This window comes from Myotis brandtii, unplaced genomic scaffold, assembly GCF_000412655.1.
Source record: "Myotis brandtii unplaced genomic scaffold, ASM41265v1 scaffold123, whole genome shotgun sequence".
Classification (NCBI taxonomy): domain Eukaryota; kingdom Metazoa; phylum Chordata; class Mammalia; order Chiroptera; family Vespertilionidae; genus Myotis; species Myotis brandtii.
In genome coordinates, this window is record NW_005354291.1 from 9,301,382 (window position 1) to 9,321,087 (window position 19,706).

A 19,706-nucleotide genomic window follows, 5' to 3' on the forward strand; every position below is an offset into this window, starting at 1 on the left:
TATATATTATTTTGCCATCACAATTGTAAAATCTACAATCTCCACAGGACTGTCAACAGCAATCCACTTACTTGTTTTTAGTAGTCTGCCCCTCCTGGTGCTGGCAGATTCAGTATTTGGTGAGGGCCTGCTTCAAAAGAGTGGACAATGATAGCCAAATTCCCATCACTCTCTCTTTTGCAGCTTTGAGGGCCAACAGAAGGGCATGATTGGAAACATTATCAAAACCATCTTATAATGTAAAGTCTAAAAAGAGGGCCTAGTTTATTTAGTCAAATGTCTAATATGTTATTACTCCTGAGAAAAATATTCTAAATAGGGGTCTAATAAGAACACCCACATACTATTCAGCAAGCAGACATGCAATTTAATTGTCTTTACTTTAAATGTGGAATTAAGCCACAAATTAGGTATCAAGGATTTAAAACTAAACAAGTTGAGAAAATTTAATGCATATATAATTATCATCCTTATATCCTGTATTTCATTACCAGGACATATAAATACAAACAATGATGGCATGTGGGTAAATAAAAGTTATAGCCTATATTCATCTCCTAACTGTTCTGTTCTGTTGACTGTGATGTGAATGTTCCATATTAGAAAGGAACTCCTTTCACTGGGACAAAGTGCTTTGGGCATCCTCAGTCAGAATGTTCACAGTGTGTCTGTCCACAGCCACCATCTACAGACTTAAAAGGGCTTCACTTTAGGGTGCAACCTTGGACCAAACCTTTACTCTTCTACACCCAATAGCTTCACCAGACCTAAGCCCTAAGACTGAGAAAGTGACATACTAGTAGAAGAGATAAAGTCCTTTCTTAACAATGAGGAAAGTGTTAGAGGCTGAATGTTTGTACCCCACCCCCCAAATTCATATATTGAAACCCAATCCTCAATGAGAGAGTATTTGGAGGTGGGGCCTTTGGGGTTGATAGATCATGAAGATAGAATCCTCATGAATGGGATTATATAAAGGAGGCTTCGGAGAACACCCTGACCCATCCACCATCTGAGGACACAACAAGAAGGCACTGTATGAACCAGGAAGTGGGCCCTCACCAGACACTGAATCTGCTGGCACATTGATCTTGAACTTCCCAGCCCCCTAAGCTATAAGATGTACATGTCTGTTCTTTATAAGCCATCAGGTACTTTGTTAGAAAAGGCGGAACTAACTAAGACAAAAGTCTACAGGTTAAGTCTGTGAATTGTCAGGACTGGTTAATTTTTCTCTCTTTAATTTACCTATGTAACTGAAAAGCCCTTAAGTTCCTTGAATTATCATGAGTCATTATAGAACTCGTATGCTCCTACTTAGTATCTTGGGAAATTCCTGGAGCAGAAACAGTCTCTACACATTTCTGATGTCAGGCAGACACCTCCATAGGGTCCTGGCTAGTTAAATATAACCACCCGTGTCAGGCTGGACCCCCATCTCCTTTTTATCCCCCAATAACCCAACAATAGGGCAAGAAACATCTTCACCCCACATAGCTATCAAAGTCTGTTCCACAAGGCAAATACTCTCTGGAACCTATAAACAAGTACATATGGGTACTCTTGAGATTCCTTCCAATAGCCTCCTTCCCTGCTTTGCAGGCATACTTAATTCCTAACACACAGGTAAGTTCAAGAGCGAAAAATTCAATATGAAAGCTTTTAAATCAATTCTTTCTGTTTCTAACAATTAACATAGGATAAAGCATTTCATTATGTCTGCTTATAATGTAAGTGAAAAAGCAGACACACAATGGCATAAAGTTATAGGTGATTCACCCTACACACGTTTTCAATATTTACCAAATTTATATGATGAACACAAAATCCTATCTAATAAAGAGGGAATATGCTAATTGACCCTCGCACCGTCGCAAAGATGGCAGCACAAAGCCAATAAGAAGGGAATATGCTAATTGCCTGCAAAGCCCTCAAAGATGACGGCGCCCACAGACAACAAGGAGGGAATATGCTAACTGACTGCCACACCTTCAAAGATGGCAGCGCCCACAGCCAATAAGAAGGGAATATGCTAATTGACTGCCATGCCCTCAAAGATGGCGGTGCCCAGTCCCCTCAGCCCCACCAGGGCCGGCTGGAGGCACAGGTAACCAGGGCCGGCCAAGGCTTGCGCTGCCGGCAGTGGCAGCAGCAGAGGTGTGATGGGAGCATCGCCTTCCCCTGACTGCCGGGTTGCTTCCCACCCCTGAGGGCTCCCGGACTATGAGAGGGGGCAGGTAGGGCTGAGGGACACCCACCCCCCGTGCACGAATTTCGTGCACCGGGCCTCTAGTGTCATAATAAAAACAAATGTTATTTTAAAGCTAAATTTTACACTAATAAAAAAAAAATTACAGTATTTTTCTAAGACAATATAGATAAACCTGAAATTTCACTTACTTTCTGCTCAGGGCTTTCCTGAAACGAAAGTCCAAAGTAGTCCTTCTCCAAGAGGTTGAGATGTTCACACACTTTGTCAAATAATACTTGTCCCTTGGCACGTTTCTGAGGAAAAAGAAATAGTATCTTTACTTTTCAAGCAACAAGATTCCATGAGTACTATAAATAAAGGGCATCATGTTAAATAACGTTATTTAGCTTAAATTAGTATATTTGTTTTCTGACCTTTTATAACAATACAAAGCATAAATTCTAAAATGAATGCATGATCAGACAGAAGCTGTGTTTTACTGCTGCTCTATATAAATGTAAAAGGACTAAAAAGTAAAGTGCTAAGAGTTCATTTATTTTTAAAATGTATAAAAATATGCCCAAACTGATTCCCTCAGTTCCTCAACATGGCTCATGTCATATCTACAAGGTATACTTCCCTCCAGGAAAATCATTAGCGTTACTACTCTATGTATCCTAACACAATTTATCCTATCAGATGGGCTGGGCTGTAGGTATGATTTCTGTTCTGTGATATTTGCAGAATAGAAATTTTTTCTCATTATAAGATATGCTCTTTCTCAAGAATGATACAGCATTCACTCTTTAGAGCAAAGTTTTAAAATATTATGTAATGAAACCAGGACAATGAACCAGCTGCCCCTATGGATTTAACATATTTTTGTCTTGGTTTGTGTTTTGTTTTTTAATTTAAGAAGCTGCTATCAACAGAGATGTAAAGGCCTTTGACAGCCACAGAAGAAAAGCTCATTGTCTAATCAATGGCAAAACATAAAGTGGTGACTCATTTCCAATTAAGATGCACACCCCTGGGAATGCCCAACTGCTAGGTCAGGTCACAGGCCTCCTGCCGCTGCAATGATGTAAGCAGCCACTGGACGGCAAGTGAAAAATGAACAAGCCATCATACTTTTTCATCCTTGAGATGAATGTCCTCCCACTATAAAAATGTATGCTTGTAAATCCATCCAGTGTGTGAAAATTAATGTTTCCCACACATGTATCTATAAAAATACAGTAAGATATAAAAGAAATAATTTCAAGTTAGTATGACTGTGATAAGGAGTTTCAAAAGATAGTTTTCACAGAAACTCAATTCAAGGGCTTGTTTCTCTCTGCTAACCTTTTCTTCCTCCTCCTTGTGGGAGCAGAGGTAAGAAATTCATGCCTGAAAGGCTTGCAGAGAATTTGAAACTTTTATTATTAAACCTTTTATAGTAACACTAGTATTTCGATGCACGGATTCATGCACATTGAAAGGAAATTAATTAGAAGAACTATTCTAATATTGCCATTCGCCCTTTCTCTATAATAGAAGTATCAACCAAAGTCACAATCGACAATGACAGATCGAAACACACATGTGCAATTGGCGCCAGCGAGAGCTTTATATGTATTTTGCATGTGTGAGTCAACTTAGCCTTTTATATATATAGAATAAGCTTGCTTAATTAGATCTGCTTTCTGATTTAGCTAAACTTTTTCCAGCCCAGTGAAGCACCCCAACTTCTCTTTCAAGTAATTGTCAGCAACACAGCAGTAAATATTAACACGAAGCAGATTATTATTATAGATCATGAAGGGAGAACAAAGGGTAAAATATTTAACTGCAGCAGTATTTGACTATATCCTGCGCAGTGAGAAAACCTAAAGTCATTTTCAAGGTCCACCATTTCTTACTTCTTTTTAGTCAGGTGGTCAAGTTTAACGTTCTAAATCTCCGTTTTCCGGCTAATGAAAAGAAAATAGAATTCTAAAGAGTCTCCTATCTACCTAATCCAGGACTTCTGTGAGGATCAAATGAGATGAGGCACATGAAAAAGCTTCACAAACATTTCGTTAAACTGTAAAATGTTTGCACCTGGCTATAAAGCAAGTTGGGTTCCTGGGCTGAAGAAACTCCAAGGAGGCTAGTTGCTAGGAAGAGGAAGCCAGGTGTTGCTACATGATGTTATTACCCGGCACCCACAGCAACCGTTTCTGGACTGGGCTGGACTGTGGGCTGCATTTTGCGCCATGGGGTCTTGGCAGTGTTGGCTGTGATTTGGCGGGGTGTCGCTCCGGGGTGGTGGTGGGGCCTGTGTCTCACTTGGGGGAAGCTGAATGTTGGTTTGTCGGCGCCATGTCTGTGGTGCCATTTATTTTTAAATGGCCAGTGTGCGCCATGGCAGCTCCTGCATTGAGCATCCCACTCCTGGTGGTCAGTGTGCGTCATAGCTACCGGTCGAATGGATGGACACTTAGCCTTTTATATATATAGATTTCTTTAAAAAAATAGATTATATCAAAAGTAGAGGAAAGAGGAAGAAAGCCACAGATAACATTATCTCAAGATCCAGAAAATTATATTACTAAATATATTTAAGACAGATATGTTTTTACTAGAGGCCCGGTGCACAGATTCGTGCACCTGTGGGGACCTCGGCCTGGCCTGGCCTATGGACATCCCTCGAGGGTCCCCAGATTGCGAGAAGGTGCAGGCCAGGCTGAGGGACCCCATTGGGCACAATCAGGGCCGGGGAGGGATCGCGGGAGGGCCCCAGGGCATGTCCAGCCCATCTCACCCAGTCCCGACCGGCAGGACCCCAACAGCAAGCTAACCTACCAGTTGGAGAGTCTGCCCCCTGGTGGTCAGTGCGCACCACAGCGACTGGTCGAACAGTCAAACGGTCAGACACCTAGTATATTAGGCTTTTATTATATAGGATATGTCCACATATTTAAAGTGCATACAATTTATAGAAAAGTAAATAACAGTATTGGGATCTGGATTCCAAAAACCGAAGTTCTGATTGCATTTCCATTATTTGCAACAGGGATGGGAAACCTTTTTTCTGCCAAGGGCTATTTGGATATTGATAACATCATTCATGTGCCATACAAAATTATCAACTTAAAAAGTAGCCTGCTATATTTGGTAACACTTAATTAACTTATGCCTAGTACAGTGATGGCGAACTTACGACACGCATGTCAGAGGTGACACACAAACTCATTTTTTTGGTTGATTTTTCTTTGTTAAATGGCATTTAAATATATAAAATAAATATCAAATATATAAGTCTTTGTTTTATTATGGTTGCAAATATCAAAAAATTTCTATATGTGACACGGCACCAGAGTTAAGTTAGGGTTTTTCAAAATGCTGACACGCCGAGCTCAAAAGGTTCGCCATCACTGGCCTAGTACCTTAGCAAAGCCAGACCAAATGATTCTGAGGGCCTTATATGGCCCGAGGGCTGGACATTCCCCACCCATGATTTACAAGCTATGTGACCTGGGACAAGACACAATTTCCAACTGCCTCAATCTGCACATTCATGAAAGGAGGATAAGGAATCTACCACAAAGGGTGTGGTGAGAACTAAATGAGTTGTAATACATACAGAGCCTAGAACACTGTGTGGCAAATAGTAAGTGCTTAATCAATATTGGCTCCTATTACTTATAAGCTATGGGTTTTATAACATGAAAAATGACTAATTTCATTTATATGAAATTTTGCTTTAAGCTTTTAAAATGAAAGGTTCTGAATTTTATTATTTGATCTACATGCAATTATTAATCTATATAATTGAAACCCTGAGTTTAGAAGTATTTTAAATTAATTTTGTGAGAAGGTGGCTCAAATCATGACAGTTACTTTCTTAAATGTGCAGTAAGATCCACTGTCTCTTCTTTATAGGATCCAGGAGTAGATGTGAGATTTGGTTGCAAATAATAACAAACAATATTTTAAAGGTAATCAATAATCTACTATAGAATTTGCTTTCTCTCACATTAATTTCAACAGCATTGCTCACTCCTGAATCTCCAGTGAGAAGACTGCCCAACACAAGTGCTAGAAGACAAAACAAAACTGTTGAATTAACTAAAAAAACTGTACGTAACATACTTTAAATGAGGTGACATTTAACCCACTGAGGCTCCTAATGACTGACCATAACTATAATTTCAGCTCCAGCTGTGTGTTTAGGAACTTTACTTATCTGAGATGATAAAGGGAGCAAACTATTATAGCTCCTGCCACATTTATCTACTTAGGTATCACCCACTATGCATTTATTAAGAAGTATAAATGAGTCACAGGGAACATTTTATCTACTATAAGCCATACTAACAACTCAATGGAAGCTTATAAGAAGTTGATCTTTAATCAGAGTTCTCAAATAAACTTATCATTTCTATGAAACCTGACTATAAATGACAACTACTTTCAAATAAGCCAACTGCTGAAATTAAGCAGCTGCAGGCATCGTGAAGAAATGTGACAGTTTAAAGGAGATTCATACTATTTCATTTGGTTATAATGCCATTTGAAATTAGGGTAAAAAGACATTTAAGACAACTGATGTCTTAAAATTGAAACAGCAGTTCAAAGAAACATTCCAACATTGCTGTAAAGTCAATTTTTGTTAACAAATCATACTTTCTCACTGGTTTCTGTTTCAAAAATAGAAACATGCTCTCATGCACAGAATTCCCCTAAAAGATTAAGAGGAAAACATACCCAGAACACACCACCTCAACACAATGTGGTGTTGGTAGGCTGGGCCGCACAGTGCGGCATCAGCGTGAGCTGGTGTCAGACCCAGTCCCTCCCTCATTCAACATTGTATAAGCACCTTACTGTTTACTAGAAGAATGTGACAGTGAACAAACCACTTACTTAGTGGCCTTAATAAAGTGTAAAGTGAGATCACAGCTGTCTCACAGCACACTGTGAGGGTCAGATTAAACCAATAAAATAGTATATGTCCAATGCCAAACTAAGTGTCTTAATCACAGCTGAATTTCATTCCCAACTGTTCTGTCACTAGCCTACACTTAAAAAATGCCAAAACTTCTTCTAGATGCTCAGATTGCTTCTCTACTATTCTCTCCTTCCCTCTCCAGGAAACAGCTATTTTAAATGCTTGATAAGATCTTAACTGCACACACATATCATTTAAGCTTACATTCAGCATCTCCACCCTCAATGAAGTCTGGCTGGAAAGACAAAAAATGCAACAATACTGTGAGGCATGTGCTGAAAGATGAATGTACAAAGTGCTATGGGAACACCAAGAATGGAATGAGAATGTGAGAAAAATCATAGTTTCAATAAGAAACTATGTGACATCTGAAAAGAATCTTAGAAGGAAATTATTTTTTTTAAGGCAGATAAACAGCATATTCAAAAGAACTTAATTTTCACTTTGGATGTTTAAAGTTTGACACAGCCGATTTTTATTTCAAAGATACTGTAGGATACAATAAGATGAAAAAAGTAACTCATCTATAATGGACAAGCCATGCAATATAACTAATAGATATACTGTCCTACTGTTGGATGTCCACAAGGGCTTGCCAGTCTAAAAAGCTCAAAATATACTGATCCAATACCTAATATGTATCAGTTCCTATGGCAAGATATTGGGGAAACAACAATAAATAAGATATACATGGTCTTAGGAACTTTACATTCAATTGGACAAGACAGAAAATAAACAGGAAGCATCTCCCTACCATCCCCAGAAGTCCTATTAACCTACCACTTTGGACATAACTAGGTACCTTGTCCAACTGATCCAAAGACAAATGATCAGTGGTCTATGAGATAGTTCTACCCAAATATAATGTCCTAATATGGGGATAAGATTACCAGATACGTCTTCCAGCATAGAGTTTAAATACAAGACACACACACACACACACACACACACACAGTCATAGAGCAGAGTAGTACAAACACAAAGAGAAAGACAATGAGAAGCAGTAAGCAAAAGCCAAGGGTATCAGGAAGCAGACTTGTATTCACCAAAGTATGTTCCATTGGTCTACTAAGCATCAAAACTCGTATTTGCATATAAGATACCCTGAGAAGTTTTATGATGATGCAAAAAACTTGTGTCTTATCATTCAAACTGATGCTTCTCAAAATTATTTGGCTAAAACCCCCCACTATCTTTCTCAAGACTGAGACTGGTTTAATGAAATATAGAATAATCTACCAACCCAACTTCTGGAATGAAAGTTTCAGAAGAGGGAACTGGGGGTCCAGAATGAGTCACCCCAAGATATGCCTCTGTGGTATGCAGATTAGTTGGTGCTAAGGGCAACTTTAGCCACAGACTCAAGCAGAAACTTCACCCTTATGCCTAGAATTTGAATTAGAGAACTTAACCATAAACAAGGTTATCAGGGATAAACTTTCTTGACACACCTATATGCCAGGGCAAATTTACTAAACATCTGCTCTCTTAACATCCTTCAATGGCCTTTGAAGTCCCTCAAGGTGCATTGCCTCCTCCCTAGCTCACGATGTCTCATATACTTCAATCCCCTTTCTGTCTCTGAACCTCTCCTACATGTGGGGTCTCTGAGTCTCAAGTATTCAGAGTTCCCATACATATACATGCTTTAAATTTGGTTATTTTCTCTTGCTAAATGAAAATAAATAAGTAAAATACTTATTAATTTATTCCACAGCAGAATTACTACTCAATAGAGCATAGCTCAAAAAAGGAGGTAGCAAATTATGATGATCTGGCCCTCAAGCAGATTTGGGGACTGGCATTAACATTATCTTTTTTATTCAAAAATGTCAAGAAAAGTAATTCAGTCTAAACTGGCACAGGATTGGATGTGCCCAACTGTCTGGGAGAAGCAAATGATTTCCATAGATAAAATCTCAACAAATATAATTAAAAAACCAAACACAAGGAAACCAGTTGCTATTATTGAGAGTTAGACACAGTATCAGAATCAGATCTTCAGATTGTAGATGATAAAAATTACCTATCAAGTATAGAACACAAAATAAATGTTTAATATGTTTAAAGAAATAAATGAAATTTTAAAATATCATCAAGGGAAAAGAAACTATAAAAAAGCGGATTCTGAAAAGAATAAAACAGAACATTTAGAAATAAAAACTGTAATAATTAAATTATACTATAAATGGACAGGGTTTGACACAGCTAAAGAGAAAGGCAGTGAACTAAAAGATAGATATGAAAAAACTCCTCAGAATGCACAGAAACACAAATATATGAAAAATATTAAAGAATTTTACGAACATGGATGACAGAATAATAAGGTTTACATATATCACATCAGAATTTTAGATGAATAGAAAGAATAAGGGAGAGGCAATATTAAAAGACAATGGTTGATAAATGCTAAATCTCTCAAATTAAGGAAACTGAATGGTTCAGTAGAACCAATCTACAATCACTTTATTCCATTAATTGATTATACTCATTAACATTCAAAAGGTTTTAACATGTATTATTTAAAAACAATGAAAGGGCTTTGTTTCTGAAAATGATTTGCTACAGAAACCAGAAAGAAATATTTTTTAAAAATTACTATTCAAAAAGGCATGCAAGAAATCATTGCTTTTCATAAAACAGAAAGAGAAAAGCCCTTTAAAGAGAGACAATGTTCAGATGAAACTAAGAGAATGACTGGAAGTAAGAAAGGATTGTAAAAAACATTACAATTATATTTAAAGAACAAAAATGTATTGATACTCTGAAAAGCTTCATGATGATATAAAGGATAAGCTTGAGAAAATCAATAGAAAAAGAGGAAGAGAACAATAAATCAGAAAACAACTTCAGATGAAATGATAAGAGAATGACTAAAAATAAGCATTGTAAAAAAAAATTAAAATTACATTAAAAGAAAATCCATTGGTACCCCAAAAGTCTTCATCATGATGTAAAAAATAAACTTGAGAAGATCAAGAGAAAGAGGAAGAGAATATACCAGTAGAAGACAACTTACTACTTTTAGTCTCAATTAAACATAAAAATGCATAGAGAATATTTGAGACAGATTTTTTTTAAGTCATTATGCAGTTAGTCACAGTTATAGACATAAAAGCCACTGCAAATTACAAAGGGCATACCCCAAGGTACTGTCTCACCTGATTCAAATAAATAAAAGAATAAAGCCATCAAGACAAGAGGGAAGGAAACATGAGCTAGGAAAATATATATAACAGAAAACCCAAAGAAGTTACTCAAGAAAAAACCTAAAACTGATCTGCTTTTGGAAACTAATTGAAAAAGACAAACAAAATGGCATATTTCTTCTTAGCTCATAAAGCAGTGGTTCTCAACCTTCTGGCCCTTTAAAAACAGTTCCTCATGTTGTGACCCAACCATAAAATTATTTTTGTTACTACTTCATAAATGTAATGTTGCTACTGTTATGAATCGTAATGTAAATATCTGATATGCAGGATGGTCTTAGGAGACCCCTGTGAAAAGGTCGTTCGACCGCCAAAGGGGTCACGACCCACAGGTTGAGAACTGCTGTCATAAAGTATATCAGATTATCAGAAGACATATTAAATGCTATATATTAAATGTTCCAAGTTATTGCTTTTTATAAGTACTAATCTGCAATCAAACTTGCCTACCTATGCCTGGCAGAAATATGACCCAAGATTCACAACTTCTTTTTTGCCTTCACACTGCTCACAACACCCTCCGTAAATAGTAATTCTCGTAACTTGGGGAGAGGAACCAAGACACAACTGATAGTGGAATCCAAGAGTGCTAGCCCTACCTCTTAAAAGCTGTGTAGTCTCAGACAAGTTATTTAACTTTGTCTCAGTTTCCTCCCTTTAAAATAAAAGCACTTATCTTATAATGGTGATAAGAGAAATAAAAGTGTATTTTACTTAAAATGTTTGGCACATTACATGCTTTCATTAAAAGGCAGCTGAAATCAGGACCTTTCTGAGCTGCTCTAAAAATAAAAATTGATTTCAAATATGATTAAAGAACTTTCACAATTATGTCATCCAATCTCATTTCACAAATGAGGAAACTGAAGTTACACAAAGTTTATATGATCTAACTTTTCAGTCTGATTTCTTGGATTTCTTTTAAAGAACTGAATTCTTATTTTCTCCTATTGTCATTGTTTTGATTTGTTTATAAACAACTTAAATTCTATAGCATGAAAATCATACAAATACACATTTGTTGAATACAGATATTTTACACTGAAGATACCAGTACATGTAGCTGCTCCCTAGCTGTTATAGCAATTTGGGGGTAATAACTCAGATAAAGAGGACTCCTGATTTGCCAAGAAATACTCTAAATTTCTTTTTTACCAAGATTTATTCCCAACTGCTGAAACCCTATCTCTAGACAAATCTCTCAATACTCCTTCCCAATGAGGCCTATTCCAATCTCCAAATATTCATCTTTCTCCATCAACCACTTTACTTCACATCTATGCTACTTACTCTTACATTCTACTCCTTGAGATTCATTACTTTTGGAGACTGAGTTTTTTTAAGCAAAAGTATGCCTCCTATGGCAGCATCTCATTGAGTAACTAGCTCACAAGTAGGCCAAGATATCTGTCGGGTAGAATGGCTCAGTGCTATGAAGTTGGCACTGAGTCAAGTCTAGAATTCAGGCCTTCTGACTTGTATTCCTATGCAATCTGCAAGATCTAGCTCATGGACTACCAACCCAAAGATATTTAAGGAACTACACCAAACGCACACTGCCAAATAGATTCTGGAGAACAGCCACAGACCTACATTTTATTTTCACAATTCTACATTGTACTTAATCTCTTCCTTAGTAATATAGAGCATTTCCAAATATGTCTTGGGAAGTAGAGGAATGACAAAAGCAGAAAAGCCAATCTGCCCCTTGGTCCTGCGAGCAGGCCATGTCCCACCTTCATGCAGAAGGTACAGTGGGGTTTTCCTTCACTAAGACAGCCGTTTCACTGTTACTTTCCTCCTGTGATCTGAAGCATGCCTTTGCTTTGTATCCCTTCTTAGGCAGATCTTTATATAGTACAACCTGTGGAAATCTCCATTCTAGTAATGTAATTAAACAATTAAAACCATGCAACTGTTAGGCAAACTTGCCTAGTACACTTCAAAGAGAAATCTTACTTTCTATATTGAATGCCAATAAGCTTTACAATCTGTCTCCAACACTCCCCCGCCGCCCCCCACCCCGCCTCTCCCTAACCCCATTTACACCATTGAGCAGCAATATAAAATCAATGGGTTAAAAACGTAAAAAAAAAGTCCTTTGATCTTACTTTTCAGATATCAGATTGTTTTTCCTTAAAAAGACTGCATAAAATGATGGAAGGAAACTTGACTTAGGGTGGTGAACACGGAAGTATTATAGAATTGTACCTCTGAAACCTATATAATTTTATTAACCAACTAGAGGCCCAATGCATGAAATTTGTGCACTTGGGGGGGGGGGGTGTGTCCCTCAACCCAGCCTGCACCCTCTCCAATCTGGGACCCCTCGGGAAAAGTCCGACTGCCAGTGGGATCGGGCCTAAACCAGCAGTCGGACATCCCTCTCACAATCCGGGACTGCTGGCTCCCAATCACTCACCTGCCTGCCTGCCTGATTGCCCCTAACCGCTTCTGCCTGCCAGCCTGATCACCCCTTAACCACTCCCCTGCCAGCCTGATCGATGCCTAACTGCTTCTTGCTGGCCCGATTGCCCCCAACTGCCCTCCCCTGCCGGCCTGGCCACCCCTAACTGCCCTCCCCTGCCGGCCTGGTCAAACCTAACTGCCCTCCCCTGCAGGCCCAGTTGCCCCCAACTGCCCTCCCCTGCTGGCCTAATCGCCCACAACTGCCCTCCCCTGCCGGCTATCTTTTGACCACATGGGGGCAGCCATCTTGTGAGGATGTGACAGTCAATTTGCATATTACCTCTTTATTATATAGGATGTCACCCCAATAAGTTCAAGTAAAAATATAAAAGGTTGCATAATACATTAGAGATATCCAAAGGAGAGAGACAAAACAAGACAATCTACATGACTTTAAAGTATATTATTCAAGGATTAAAAGACTAGCTTTGGGGAACATTAAAAAAAAAAAAAAAGACAAAGCAATCTACAGCAGATCCAGCTGAAGAAAGGCAGGCTGGAATCTGAGACGCTGAGGAAAGTCCCCTGTGCCTGTGCTGTTATTTGTGGCATTCATTATTGAGGCCAAAACATGACATTTCTGGAGGCCTCTCAACTTGAAGGAATTTGCGCAACTGCTTACCCGGCAGAATGCAGTCGACGCCACACACCACTGGTGTTTTATAAAACTCCATCACTGTCTCCGTGTAGGTTCTTCCACACTGCAGTTATTGTTTACCAAGGAAACAATGCTGGGAAGTACACAATGCAATCCATACATTACAGCCCCGGAACTATGTAGTTTGTGCTAGTTCTAAACTACACTATGCAAATATGAAAGACCAAGGAAAGAAAGGTATGTAAAGAGCAAACATAACTGATACATTGTCATGGAGGATGGAGGAAATCAAAGAAAACCATACAGAAGGGAAAAGAGTGTCTCTAATAGGTTAAGGCCATCATTTATCAGATCATTATTTTCCTACTAATCTGAGTGAGCTGTCAACACAACTGTGTTCCAAAATTCACTCAAACCCCAACATAAAGGAAGAAACCACGTCCAATGATTTAAATTGTATTTGTTAAAAATGTAATTCCAGAAGTCAATGAGTCATTTATAGTAAAGGAAGATTTTAAGTAAAGTTTTCCTGATTATTAATATGAATTAATTTTTTAAAGTTTTTCAAATTATACTAAGAAAAATATATGTGTATATTATATATAAAATATATAAACATGTAGAAATAATATAAATGGATATATACAGACAATAAAATAAATGGATATATACAGACACAATACATGTGCATATATACACATATGTATCTTCTTTTTTTTGAGATGAAAAATTCTCACACTTATTTTTTATTAGTGATCAGGCAAACTATATATGTACATCTGATGACAAACAGACAAGCATGCATTATCAAAGCTATGTAAGCCTGTAGGTTTGTTATAAATCACTACAAAAAATCATAAAAAGAAATGTTTCCTATGTAGTATTCCTTTAAGACTAAGCTATAAAAGGGAATGGAAAAAAAAAAAAAAACCTCTCACAGCTCATTACAGAATCTCTATTTCTTTTCCATTCCACAGGATTCAAGGGATTATGATTGAACATTGAGGAAATTTTGCAGTGTTGTTGACATGAATAACATAAAATACTATTCAACATAGTTTTAGATGCTAAAAATAAAATAAAAAGGCTGTTACTAACACAAAAACTAGGCCAGAAGAGACTGCACAATATCCTCTAGTAACTGCATCCTGCAATAATTTTAAAAGAAATCCTAATGTAGCTATAAGCTGGTACGCTCTCCTTTAAATAATTAACTCCTCAAGGACCCAGGCATTGATATTCTTATACATTACTAGAGGCCTGGTGCATGAAATTCGTGCATGGGTAGGGTCCCTAGGCCTGGCCAGCAATCAGGGCCAATCAGGGCCTTCCAGCTGTTGTCCGGGGCCTTCCTTTCCCAGCTGCTGGCTGGGGCCTTCCTTCGTTCTGTGCCGCCCCCCGGTGGTCAACACAAGTCATAGCAATCGATTGAACTCCCGGTCTCCTGGTCAAACTCCCAAGGGGACACTGCACATATTAGCCTTTTATATATATAGATAAGTAAGACACTATCTCATGAGCAAGTGTTTTCAAGTTTAAATGCAGTATTCAAACAGAATGACTTTTCATCACCCCAGTCTGCTGGGTTTTGAAATGCTTTAAAATTCTTAACTGAGCACACAATTCCTCTCATAAGCAACCGTTAAGTTGTGCTCACAAACAAGACAGAAAAAGATATTTTATCTTTATGCTATGTGGAAAATCGCAAAAACAACAACAGAAATCTGCTATTGATAGTATTCACAAACAAACAAGCAAAATATACTGTTGGCCACAAATTTAAGTTTAATTATTAGCTATGGTCTTTTGCCCCCTAAGGCAAACAAATGCTATTTTTTTCCTTTTAAAAGATAAAACATTAAACTTTTCATCTTTCATCTATAAGCACATTCTATATTTCTAAGGTGGTTGTCATTTTTTTCCTGAAACCCAGAGGTTTTCATATGTTTTCAGGACACAAGAATCAGCTAGCTGACCAGAGGGGCACCCTCTCAAAGGACTTCTATCTCCACACTGCAGAACAGGCCTGCATTCCAAAAACCAGTTCCTACTCTTCTCACCAGCATGCTGACTACAGGGAAATCCCAAACTAAGCTCTGGAATGGAGCTGCAGAAAACCTCACAAAACTCCCAGAGTGATGGAATTGAAACTTAATAAAACCACATTTGTTTATGAAATATAAATATCTGCACACAAATTTTATACAGAAATCATAGTTTTGGCTTTAACTACATGATAAGGAATAATAAACAGCCCTCTCAGTTCTAATACATGTCAGTTGCTCAGCTATTTATAAAGCATGGCCCCTTAAATGCCTTCCTTTGGAAATAGAAGTTTAACGGAATAGTATTGTAGCATATGAGGAAGAATCATCTAATCTTCATTTGCTCTAACCAAATAGCCTGTAGTTTCTTATATGCAAAATCCGACTGTATTTCTATTTCTAGAGTTTATTTAGTGGTAAAGTAAATAAATTCATCTGTGACATTCTTCTTTTTTTAACTCAACTGGTTATGACCAATGCCTCTCCAACTAGAGCCTAAGTCCTCTGACACTAGGGATTGGTTTATTTAAAATTTGTACATTGTTTTTAAATCTTGTGGAGGTTTTTCTTACTTGTGGTACTAACTAAAGTTTATTTTTAAAATCTAAGCAAGTTCTTTAAATTACGAAGACCATCGTGAATATATAAGTGGTATGTGTTTATATCAAGCATGTCAAACTCGCGGCCCACAGGCCGCACGTGGCCCACAATGAATATTTTTGTGGACCAGCCAATATAACGGTATGTAAGAAACATTTTAATAAAAATTTCGTAACTTAATTTTTACAATGTCCTGTTATACATAATTATTAATAACGAACTACAACATTCACTAATGACTGATTACTATAATCATGTTGTGTCCATGACCCTTACGAGTCTTTAGCACAGGTGCACCATTTCTCTCCACTAACACTAGCAGTGATTATTTTAGCAGCCAATTGCCACGTCATTAGTCTTGGACTGACTTGTTTGGTGTGCACAACAGGAAATATTTCGCTTTTGGAGAACAAGAAAAATGGGTTTATTTGCATAACGCTTATTAATTTGTGCAGTTATTCAGTGTCTGGTAAGTTAATGTTCAAGAAAAAAATATTAATTTCTATTAAAATGTTCTATTATTTTATGTTAACGATTACTCATTTATTTCAGCCCTTTGTATTCAGCATGTTTCTATCGAAATAAACCTACGTTTCTATAAAAATTGAAGTTTTTGTTTTTTTTGCACCCACATAAATTTAAACCTTGCTTATTTGGCCCATGTTAGCCTTTGAGTTTGACATGCTTGGCTTACATTATGGGCCTTCCAAGCCACTAAGGTATTGATAAAATATGCGAATATTGGGAATTTATCCAAGGTATAACACTTGAGTATTTTCATCAAAAATTCAAATAAAATGATAAGGTCCTTACAAAATTATAATCGAGGTTTTAAAATATAATGAAAATAATAAATGCAACTAATAATTCTCAAGCCCTTACTATATGCTGGGCATTGCTCAAAGCAAATCATAACGGACAAATTCAGCCATCAATTGAGTTAGGAATCAGCTGCCACATGAGTGAGTGAACCCAGACACTTAATTAGACCTCCTACAGTCCTAATGTAGGGTCTCCTACCACTTTCCTATCACTTAGGGAAAATTCCCCACCAGCCATGCTAAATTGCAACAAGGAGCTGATTGAAGAATTCACCTGATAGCTGAGGAGCAGGTGTTCTGTCAGGGACTGCCTTGGCAGACAGCATGCTACAGCATTTCAAAGCAGTTCTTAACTCTGGCTGCACAGATGCTTGAGCCTGGCACCACACTCATAAATGAGAATCTTCAAAGGTGGCATCTGTGCATATGCATTTTTTTAAACTTTTCTAGTAGACTTTTTTTTTTCTTAGAGTACTTTTAGGTTCAAAGAAAAATTGAACAGAAGGTACATAGATTTCCCCATATATATTCTAAACCCCCATGCACATAACCTCCTCTATTATCAACATCCCCAACAGAGAGGTACATTTATTACAACTGGTGAACCTGCATTGATACAGCATAATTACCCAAATTCATAGTTTATATTAGGGCTCACTCTGAGTGCTGTACATTCTGTGGGTTTGGACAAATGTGTAATGATATTATACATCCACCATTATAGTACCATACAAAGTAGTTTCACTGTCCTAAAAATTCTCTGTGCTCCTATATTTTTAATAAAGTTAACTAAGGATTCTGACCATGAGTCAAGGCTGACACCAAGGTAAGCAAACAGATCGCTTCTCTCAGAGCTTAAGACTACCTGCCCTCACACTCCAAGTCCATCACCTTTTGGTTTTCAATCTGGCTAGGCAACATCCCTTTCATCCCTTGCAGGTCCCAATGGATAATACACCAACTGCTCAAATTTTCACTCAAAATCCTTTTTTAAAATGACTGGTTCATACAGCCTGGTAATATAATTTATCTGGCAATCTTTAATAACAACTACATTTGAGACTAACTTTGAAAAAGAAATCACCAGGTAGAAAAACACAGGCCAGCCATTTGACAGAAGATCTTATCACACATGAGGCTCAATGAAACTATTCTTACCTCTACCATACTGGCCAGGAGTATTTAAAGTATTTTTAACAACTGACCAAAGTAGAAGTCAAGTTTTAATGCAGAATAATCTGAATTACTTCAATATTTATTTTATAATAATTCTAAAACAGAGACAAACAGGATCTGATACACAGAGAGGTCTTGAGAAGTTTTTTAGAAACTAATTTCCTTATACCTCATCACCTCAATTTCTGATTTTTGAATTCAATGGCAAGCAACTTCTGGGCAATCTGAGAATAAAATATATTTCATTTTGAGGTAACTCAGTTTTTAAACATTGATCTGAAGCAACAATGTTTTTATTGAGCTGGACATATTTCCTAAGTAAAAGTTTTGCATTCCTGGTAGATGACTGACAAACTAAAGTAAAACAAAAGAGAAAGTGACCAGGCCTGTGTTCACTATAAAGCACATACCATAAGCAAGGTGGGGAGGGGTGGGATAGGGTGAAGGTGAATCTTTTAAGCCTTTGCTTGTCCTAAAATATATACCATCAATTAATTTACGTATATGAGGAGAAAAACTGTCAAATATGAGAGAAACATGGGGATTCAGAAGCAGAAAAGTTAGGAAGTGTGTGGGTGAGCATGGCCCCAAAGTATGCCTCCCCAAAAGGCTACCTTACCAGCAATGTATCCACCCGATCCACAGATGCCACAAATCCAGGCCCATCCCCCTCACAACAATGCCTTAATTTTTTCACTTTCCTTAGCTTCACTAGTGAAATTCTACCACTTATGATTCTAGAGAGAACAGGTTTCTTTTGAAATGCAAATCTCTATTAGAAGGCAGCACAGTTCACATTCAAGTCATTCACACAAATTGCTGGTCCTCTCATTACTTAGCTGAGAGATCTGCTACCTTAAAAAAAATTTTTTTTTTTTTTTATTTATCTCAGAGGGGAAGGAAGAGGGAGAGAAAGAGATAGAAACATCAATGATGAGAGAGAATCACTGATCGGCTGCCTCCTGCACTCCCACACTGAGGATGGAGCCCACAACCTGTGCATGTGCCCTGACCAGGAATCGAACTGTGACCTCCTGGTTCATAGGTCCACGCTCAACCATGGAGCCACGCCGGCCGGGCAGATCTGCTACCTTTGAGGAATTAGCAATTTTGATTTTAGAGGCAGACAAGGTAGGCAGGAAGCATAGAACTTTTTTAATATAATACTACAAAAGGGTAATAGAATATAATTGTAGAGTTGAAACAAGAAAGTCTAAGGGGGAAAAGCTACAAGAATTAGAAAAATAACATGAAAAGAAGAGATTTAAAATTTTGGACCTGAGTTAGGAAACTGGGCACCCAGAACCCAATTAAAAAAAATGTATAGACTTCCTCCTATATTACTTCTGCCCAAAATGCAAAATGACATGTGACATTTGAAATTCAGAATCTTTTCCAACCGAAATAATGTTTTTACATGGCAAAGAGTTTCAGCCGAATCATTCTCCTTTCCAACTTCAACTCCCATCCCAAGCCTATTAGGTCAATAATATTCACAACTTAAGTTACAATAAGATTTCCAGCAGAATTTAAAAAGTTTGATGTAAAATCAACACATGTGAGGCATGAAATGATCTGACTATAGGAGGGCCAGGGATGAATGTGTAAAATTTTAGGGGAAA

At 37.6% G+C, this 19,706-nt stretch overlaps 1 protein-coding gene across 20 annotated transcripts in view; it reads right to left on the bottom strand.

Annotated features, from left to right (window-relative positions):
* Nucleotides 1–19,706, bottom strand: part of EPB41L2 (erythrocyte membrane protein band 4.1-like 2) — a 146,818-nt gene that overhangs the window by 70,772 nt on the left and 56,340 nt on the right. For all 20 annotated transcript variants that reach the window (XM_014533804.1, XM_014533803.1, XM_014533805.1 and 17 more), the window contains exon 4: nucleotides 2,401–2,505. In XM_014533804.1, the coding sequence (XP_014389290.1) occupies nucleotides 2,401–2,505 (105 nt within the window). The remainder of the gene's footprint in view (nucleotides 1–2,400; nucleotides 2,506–19,706) is intronic.